Source organism: Palaemon carinicauda, chromosome 6 (genome assembly GCF_036898095.1).
Source record: "Palaemon carinicauda isolate YSFRI2023 chromosome 6, ASM3689809v2, whole genome shotgun sequence".
NCBI classification, from domain to species: Eukaryota; Metazoa; Arthropoda; class Malacostraca; order Decapoda; family Palaemonidae; genus Palaemon; species Palaemon carinicauda.
This window is the reverse complement of record NC_090730.1, coordinates 164,286,531-164,296,117: the sequence shown is the minus strand read 5'-3', so window position 1 is coordinate 164,296,117 and position 9,587 is coordinate 164,286,531. Positions and strand designations below refer to the sequence as shown.

At 32.8% G+C, this 9,587-nt stretch overlaps 1 protein-coding gene across 1 annotated transcript in view; it reads right to left on the bottom strand.

Moving 5' to 3' along the window:
- The window catches only part of LOC137643323 (adhesion G protein-coupled receptor L4-like), a 21,093-nt gene extending 12,712 nt beyond the window's left edge, over positions 1–8,381 (bottom strand). Inside the window, exons 1-7 of the mRNA XM_068376159.1 lie at positions 7,917–8,381; positions 5,998–6,090; positions 2,745–2,849; positions 1,827–1,943; positions 1,381–1,449; positions 738–930; positions 1–179 (exon numbers count right to left, since the gene is read on the bottom strand). The exon at positions 1–179 is cut by the window's left edge and continues 41 nt beyond it. Coding sequence (XP_068232260.1) covers positions 1–179; positions 738–930; positions 1,381–1,449; positions 1,827–1,943; positions 2,745–2,849; positions 5,998–6,090; positions 7,917–8,028 — 868 coding nt within the window. The 5' untranslated portion in view covers positions 8,029–8,381. The remainder of the gene's footprint in view (positions 180–737; positions 931–1,380; positions 1,450–1,826; positions 1,944–2,744; positions 2,850–5,997; positions 6,091–7,916) is intronic.
- Positions 8,382–9,587: the final 1,206 nt, after the last annotated feature.

The following is a 9,587-nucleotide window of genomic DNA, read 5'->3' as shown; positions in this document are numbered from 1 at the left end:
CGTGGTTTATGTGCTGAGTCTGAAGAGTTCTCAGTGCATCATCAATGGCCAGCAAGTCTCCAGGTAGAAGAGTGACGCTGTTGATATTGTCGGCCATCTTGGCAAGGTTCTCCGCGGCTGTTGTAGGAGCGTCGCTTGGTCCAGGGATCTTTATTAGGCTTTCGAGGTTTCGACAAGGACTAAGGAAAGAAATTTTAAACTATCAGTTTGACATTTCAGAAATAATGTCATATTTTTATAGATTTTCTGCTGATAGGGATACACAATCAATTTGAAGTGAATCAGCTATGCTATTTCTTATGTAGCGTCATATTTCAATGAATATATCATGCAGCTTCTCAGAGGACCGAATAGAACCCAACTTTCATTTGTGATATGCTTCTCATCGTTGCTCTTTTTCAAAAATTTTCAAACAATAAACTACAAAAATATGTATACTGTATTGTATATTATTTCATGCTTACTGGAATCAGACGTTTCGATAAAGAAAGTAAAAAGTCAGGAACGACATAAAGACATAGCCAGGGTCTAGAATAGATCTTGGATATACCAAAGGTCTATATTTTGGACACACTGGAGGTTCAGATTTTGGTCATAACAAGGGCCTAGAACATGGACATACCAAAGTTCTAGATATTAAACACAGTCAAGTTTTAGATACTGAACACAAGTAAGGTCTGGAATGTTGGGAAGGACCAATGCTTATATAATGTAAACGATCTAGATTACGGGCATACCTAAGATCAGGTGCTTCATCCCAGGTCGAATTAGTACCACATCTCCAGGTGCCAAATGTGTGGCCATAGCTAACAGGGCAGCTGATGTTTGCAACGCTGCGACTGGCAGTTTCCGGAAGGAACCAGTTGATGTTTAAGGGAGCGAATAACCGTCTCTCGGCTGGACATCTACCACATCCGTGTTGAACGTATTCTGGTAAGAAAAAACTCAGGTACAATAGATAACAAACAGTATTCTAGAGGATTTCTTACTACTAATCTGCTCCCTAGTTCACAATTTAGCTTTTCCAAAGGCCTCTGAGCATGTGATGCCCATCATACAATTTCCAATTCTGTACAGAAATCCCATGATTGTGGTCAAGAAATTCGTATGCTTGGCCTTGATTTTAGTGATGCCTTTGACCGTGTTAATGATGGGGCCCTTCTTTCCAACTCAAACAGCTGGTATTACAGTAAGTGGGTCTTTTCTTAGGTAGTAGGTTGGCCAAGGGACCACATCTTTATATACATTTATGTATGTATTGGTATATTATCTTACACATCACAGGCATCGTTATGTATTGCCCTCTTATTTAAAGGGCCAACATTTTGATTTCACAAAGTCAATTCCAATAATGTATGAAATTCATATGATTCAACGTACCTTCTATAATCTTCACCATTCTAGGATTCTGCTTCGCCGCAGCTGCATTCAGTAGACTCCGATTTTCTCCTGAAATTATTAACACAAGAATAAATTCTTCTACATTATGGTGATGCAAGTTTATGAAGACCAATCAGTCAACCTAATGGTTTCCTAGCCTAGTTTACCGTCTTGTGATAACTTAGAGGTAAAGTTCGCGACTCATGCTCTATGGGGTCGTAGTTCGAGCCACGCCCAGGGCTCTGTAGATATCACAAGGGAGATTTTGCTACCTGCTGTGCCATCAGTAGTCATTGCCTGACCCTTCCAGGTTTTAGCTTGGGTGGAGAGGAGTCTAGATGGCTGATTATATGTGTATATGATAGATTTCTATGATATCGTTTTATGGACTTTTGTTTTTACCAAATTTTTACTAAATTATTCATCCATACAAAATGAGACCTCACCTTTCACAGTGTCTTTCACTTGCTCCTTATAACCCCTGGGATCAGCACAGTATTCCAGCAGAAGCTTCAGGATCTCCGTGTTGTTCATTTCCACAGCCCAGAAAGAGGGGGGAGAAGCTGAAAGATTAGTTGAAATTAGAAAAAAAATTGAATGACGAGGTAATCAAAGTCATAATCTCGCCATATTTAGTATTAGAACATTGGAAATCACTGGGTTAAGTGGTTAAGTTTTTATCAGTTTTCTGAGAATCTTTGGAATTTGCATCTTGCTTTGGTTTTTCATGACAACTATTACCCTTCACAGTGCTTCAATTTTCTCAGCCTGGGCTACAAAAGGTGGAGCATTTGTAGTTCGTTGGACAGGAAACCCGCATTTTAAAAGAACACCACTTAACCTAAGATTCCCCCACCTAACCTAACCTAGGAGCCATATTCTTACCTACTAAAACCTGTGACCCGCCTTAGACTCCTATATTTTTAGCTTACCCTAACACTAGGTCTCAACCCTGTGTTTGCTTCCTAATCGGCTTCACTCCTGACAAGGTAACACTAGATCATAGTATTTCGTGAATCGTAAGACTTGTCTAGCTCTCCCATATGTATATATGGTCAGCCTCTAGGTCATTGTCACTGTCCCTTGCCTCTTCCATTCATGAGCAGCTTTTAAACCATAAACCTTAAGCTTCATCAGTTCCATTGTATAGCAGGGTATAGGGGAGACTATAGGTCTACCAGCTGAGTCATTAGCAACCATTGTCTGGCCCTCCCATATGTATATATAGTCAGCCTCTAGGTCATTGTCACTGTCCCTTGCCTATTTCACTAATGAGTGGCCTTTAAACCTTATCAGTTCCACCGTAAAGCAGGGTCGGCTGCTCGAGTAAACTTTTGCGAGTGTAAAAGTCCCGAATTACAAACCTAGCTGTGTCTCCACGTAGTCATTGGCATCGGCGCCATATTGGAGGAGGAGCCGGACCATCCTCACGTCCTCGTTTTGTATCGCATAAATGAGGGCGGTTTTTTCTGAAAAGTGCAGGAATTTTTTTTTTTTATCTTTTATTAGGAAATACACATTTACAATTACAATTTATAGTATATATATACACACACACACACACATATATATATATATATATATATATATATATATATATATATATATATATATATATATATATATATATATATATGCATATATATACAGAATATTTATATATATATATATATATATATATATATATATATATATATATATATACATACGTATATATATACAGTATATATATACATATATATATATTATATATATATATATGTATATATAATGTATATATATGTATATATATCCATATACTATATATATATATATATATATATATATATATATATATATATATATATATATATATATATATATACATACATATATACAGTATATATACATACATATATATATACACATATATATACATATATATATGTGTGTGTATATACATATATATATATATATATATATATATATATATATATATATATATATGTGTGTGTGTGTATATATACATATATATATATATATATATATATATATATATATATATATATATATATGTGTGTGTGTGTGTGTGTGTGCGTGTGCGTGTGTGTGTATATATATATATATATATATATATATATATATATATATATATATATATATATATATATATATTTATATATATACACATATATATTTCACAGTATATTTACATGATTATTTTTTAATTAACATAGTTATACTTTATTTTCAATCGCAATTTTTACTATTTATCTAAATATGTTTTTAAATAAAAAATATTTATTACTATAGTCAATTCTTTTTAGTGAGGCAGAATTGCACCGACTAGCAGGGGTGCCCTTTTAACTCGTAAAAGTTTCTTAACACCTGATTGATCGGACAAAAATACTTCCGACCAATCAGCTGCTAGGAAACTTTTCCGAGCTAAAAGGGCACCCCTGTGAGTCGGTGCAATTCTGCCTCACTAAAAACAATTGACTATAGTTATTCGATTCCTTGAACACAATGGTTCTTTTGTTAAAGACATATATACTGAGAACTTCTATAAATAGCAAATATATATAGAGGCTAATTAACAAATAAATATATGTATACTTATGTAAACATCAACATCAGGTATAAACAATATTTTTAGTTTATCTAATAAGCAATAATGGTAATGTTAACATGATATATCTAAATTGACTTTCTTAATTAGCTAATATGTAAAGACGAATCAACAAATTTAAATTAGGTATACCTAAGTAAACACTAATATTTTAAGTTTATCTAATCAACAACGTTAGTCATATTAACATATTAAACCGACCTTCTTAAATAGCAAATACACTCCTATACATAGCAAATATATAGAGGCGAATCAACAAATATGTATACATAAGTAAACATCAACCATAAAACACTAACATTACTACTTTATCTAAACAACAATCATGTTAACATGATATATCCAAATTAACCTTCTTAAGTAGTAAATACTCTCCTATATACAGCAATATATAAAAGCGAATCAATAAATATGTATACATAAGTAAACATCAACCCTAAAACTCTAACATTACTACTTTATCTAAACAACAATCATGTTAACATGATATATCCAAATTAAGCTTCTTAAATAGTAAATACTCTCCTATATATAGCAAATATATAGAGGCGAATCAACAAATATGTATACATATGTAAACATCATTCATAAACACTAACATTGCTACTTTATCTAAACAATAATCATGTTAACATGATATATCCAAATTAACCTTCTTAAATAGCAAATACACTCCTATACATAGCAAATATGTAGAGGCGAATCAACAAATATGTATACATATGTAAACATCATTCATAAACACTAACATTACTACTTTATCTAAACAACAATCATGTTAACACGATATATCCAAATTAACTTTCTTAAATAGTAAATACACTCCTATATTTAGGAAATATATAGAGGTGAATCAACAAATAAGATATGTAAACATAAGTAAACATCAACCATAAAGCACTAACATTACTACTTTATCTAAACAACTATCATGTTAACATGATGTATCAAAATTAACTATCTTAAATAGCAAATGCAATCCTATACATAGCAAATATGTAGAGGTGAATCAACAAATATGTATACATAAGTAAACATCAACCATAAAACACTAACATTACTACTTTATCTAAACAACTATCATGTTAACATGATGTATCAAAATTAACTATCTTGAATAGCAAATGCAATCCTATACAGGGCAAATATATAAAGGCGAATCAACAAATAAAATATGTATACATAAGTAAACATTCGTAAACACTAACATTACTACTTTATCTAAACAACAATCATGTTAACACGATATATCCAAGTTAACCTTCTTAAATAGTAAATACTCTCCTAGACAATTCTATCCTGTTCGTAATACTAGGCAGGCAGTTAATTCTAATAGCCAGGCCTTCTCCATCACGAGGCTCAATACTACGCAGTACTCTAGAAGTTTTATTCTAGCTGTTACCAAGTTGTGGAATGATCTTCCTAATCGGGTGGTTGAATCAGTAGAACTTCAAAAGTTCAAAGTTGGAGCAAATGCTTTTTTTGTTGACCAGGCGGACATGAGTCTTTTTATAGTTTATTTATGACATAATTGTTTTTGATGTTGTTAATAGTTTATATAGGACATGTCTGTTTTGACGTTGTTACTTTTTTTAGAATGATTTATTGTTAATTTGTTCTCTTCATTTATTTATTTCCTTATTTCCTTTCCTCACTGGGCTATTTTTCCCTGTTGGAGCCCCTGGGCTTATAGCATCTTGCTTTTCCAACTAGGGTTGTAGCTTGGATAGTAATAATAATAATAACAATAATACATACAGCAAATATATAGAGGCGAATCAACAAATAAAATATTTATACATTAGTAAACATCAACCATAAAACTCTAAGATTACTACTTTATCTAAACAGCAATCATGTTAACATGATATATTCAAATTAACCTTCTAGAGAAACGGGCAAGTAAGTACTGCTTAAAGATTCCAAGGCTTACGGGCATCGTCATGACAGTACAGAACATCCATTTCTCACGAAAACTGATCGCAATCTGGGATTTAAGAATACCGTACCTGAATCCCGAGCGTTGGCGAACGAACTGTTACTCTGAACCAGGCGAAGAACTTCCTTGAAGTTTCCCTTCACGACCGAGGATATGAGGTACTCTGTAAAACCAAAAGAAGTTAGGAGATATTCTGTAAAACCAAAAGAAGTTAGGGAGGACTCTGCAAAACTAAAAAAAAGTTAAGAAGGACTCTGTAAAATCAAAGGAAGTTTGGAGATATTCTGTGAAGCCAAAAGAAGTGAGGGCGTATTCTGTAAAACCAAAAGCAGTAAGGAAGGACTTTAAAACCAAAAGTAGTTAGGAAGGACTCTGAATAACCAAAAGAAGATAGGAGGTACTCTGTAAAACCAAAATAAGTTAGGGAGGACTCCGAAAAACCAAAAGAAGTCAGGAGGTATTCTGTAAAACCAAAAGAAGTTAGGGAGAACTCTGTAAAACCAAAAGAAGTTAGGGAAGACCCTGTAAAACAAAAAGAAGTTAGGGGATATTCTGTAAAACCAAAGAAGTTAGGAGGTATTCGGTAAAACCAAAAGATATTAAAAGGTTCATTGTAAAATCAAAAGAAGTTAGGAAGGACACTAAAACTAAAAGAATTTAGGAGATACTATGTGAAACCAAAAGAAGTTAGGAGGCATTCTGTAAAACCAAAAGAAGTTAGGAGGTACTCTATAAAACCAGAACTTGGGAGGTATTCTGTAAAACCAAAAGAAGTTAAAAAGGACTCTGTAAAACCCAAAAAAAAAAAAAAAAAAAGTTGGGAGGTATTCTGTAAACCGAAAAGAAGCAGACAGGTATTCTGTAAAATCAAAAGAAGTTAGTAAGGACTGTAAAACCAAAAGAAGTTAGGAGGTATTCTGTATAAAACCAAAAGAAGTTAGGAGGTATTCTGTATAAAACCAAAAGAAGTTAGGAGGTATTCTGTAAAACCAAAAGAAGTTAGGAGGTACTCTATAAAACCAGAACTTGGGAGGTATTCTGTAAAACCAAAAGAAGTTAAAAAGGACTCTGTAAAACCAAAAAAAAAAAAAAAAAGTTGGGAGGTATTCTGTAAACCGAAAAGAAGCAGGCAGGTATTCTGTAAAATCAAAAGAAGTTAGTAAGGACTGTAATACCAAAAGAAGTTAGGAGGTATTCTGTATAAAACCAAAAGAAGTTAGGAGGTATTCTGTATAAAACCAAAAGAAGTTAGGAGGTATTCTGCATAAAACCAAAAGAAGTTAGGAGGTATTCTGTATAAAACCAAAAAAAGTTAGGAAGTACTCTGTAAAACCAAAAGAAGTTAGGAAGAACTCTGTAAAACCAAAAGAATTTAGGAAGATTTTTATAACGATAAAACCAGATACTCTACTTTTGAGAGATTAAGTTCATAGATAAGATAAAAGAGGAAGGGAGAGATTGTACTACTAGAACATGTAGCATGTTTTTTAATCTGTCTAGTTTAAATGGTGATAGAATAATGATGGGATTAACACTGAGAGACAGAAAAAGAGCAGCATGGTTACGAGAGCATACTAGAGTAAAGGACATTCTAACTTGTAAGAAAACAATGGACATGGGTAGGACATATGATGATAATAGACTGATAATAAATGGACATTAAAAATAACAGAATGGGTCCCTAGAGATAACAAAGATGAATTGACAAGCTAAGAAAATTTTCGGGTATAAACTGGCATAGAAAGACCATAAGCAGACGGGAGTGGAAGGACATGTCTGGGGCCTTTGTCCTGCAGTGAACTTGTTACGGCTTAGGTATTAACATAATAATATCATGACCTCTGATCAATTTTGGATAAGTTTTTCTTCAAGAGAAATCTTGGAAACAGTATCAGCGGGGTTTCCCCCCGAAACATGCGTGAATTCTTTTTCACATATCACAAGAACATAAATATCATGCAAGAGATAATATCACCTCGGTATATTTACCTGTAGAATCATTGTCATCTGACGCCTTGTTCCTCAGGTAAGATGGAAGGTTTGAACTGCATTCGATTCTCAGGGAACAGGTGAGAAGTGCAAATATGGTTAAGATATGCATCGTTCCTCAAACCTAGGTCTAGGTTTTTTTCTCTAAGGTCACTTAACACTTTTATATTATAATGTATTACTTTACTGTGTGGATAGGAAAATCTTTATGTGTATTTCACTTGTACGTGAAGTTTCCAATCATCTTTCTTCAAACCTAAGTCTAGTTTTTTCTTTAAGGTCACTTAACACTTTTATATTATAATGTATTACTTTACTGTGTGGATAAGAAAATCTTTATGTGTATTTCACTTGTACGTGAAGTTTCCATTCATATTTTGATTATTTACTTAAGCGTGAGGTATTTTTTATCAACTTCTCTACTGAATTAATTAAATTCATAACTAATGCTTCGTCATTCAACCTTATTAGTCCCACTGTATAGCACGATCGGCCGCTAGAATTATCTTTCTCCATTCATACATCCTTAATCGAAAGTACTTTTCATTTGAATCGTTCCTAAAATCATAAAATGAATTAACTATGTTATTTTAGATTCTCTTTTGCATATGGCGTAACGCGGGACTAGACTCAGTGAATGTGTGAGGTGGAGTACTTTGGTTACTTCGGAGCCAAACCTGAAAAGAATCAGGAAAATATATATAAATATTGAAAATGTTTGAAATATGTCTTATTAGCCACTACAGTTTACCTTTTTTTTTTTCAAAGCAATGGTGGATGATATCTTCAATAAAGTTAAAAAAAACTATTATTTACCAAATTTCTAAGAATGTATTAGATAAACTAGACTTTGTAGGTCCTGTAGAGTAGGGTTCCCCTATGTATTATTATTATTATTATTATTATTATTATTATTATTATTATTATTATTAGCTAAGCTACAGCCCTAGTTGGAAAAGCAGGATGCTATAAGCCCAAGGGTTCAAGAAAAAAAAGAAAAAAAAGAAAAATAGCCCAGTGAGGAAACAAAACCAGGAAATAGACTACGAGAATAGTAACAACTTAAAAACATATCTTTCACACGTAAACTATATAAAAAAAACCAGGAAAGCAGCCATTAAAAAAGAAGGAATATTGGTCGTTATTTTAAGAAAAGCAAATAAAAAATATTTAAAATATACCTCATTAGGTATTACAGTTTTTACAGTTTATCTTCAAACCAATGGCAGAAGAAATCTTCAATAAAGATAAAAACTATCGTTAGAAATATAAATCTTCATGGTTTTTATATCATTTAGATAAATCCCATTCTAATGTTGTTACTGTTCTGAAAATATTTTATATTTCTTTGTTTGCTTTCTTCACGGGGCTATTTTCCCTATTGGAGCCCCTGGGCTTATAGCATCCTGCTGTTCCAACTAGGGTTGTAGCTTAGCAAGTAATAATAATAATAATAATAATAATAATAGTAAAGAAGCCACCAAGAAAGGAGAGATAGATAGATAGACAAAGAAATAGATAGAGGGCAGTATACGACACACGTGACATCATCTACCGATATATCACATAAGGATTCCAAGATCTGTAGGAAGGCGTTAGACTAAGACTAGGGCCTCGACATACGGCTCATTTGAGATGCAAAAGCACACTAGGGGTTATTTTTCGTAAAGA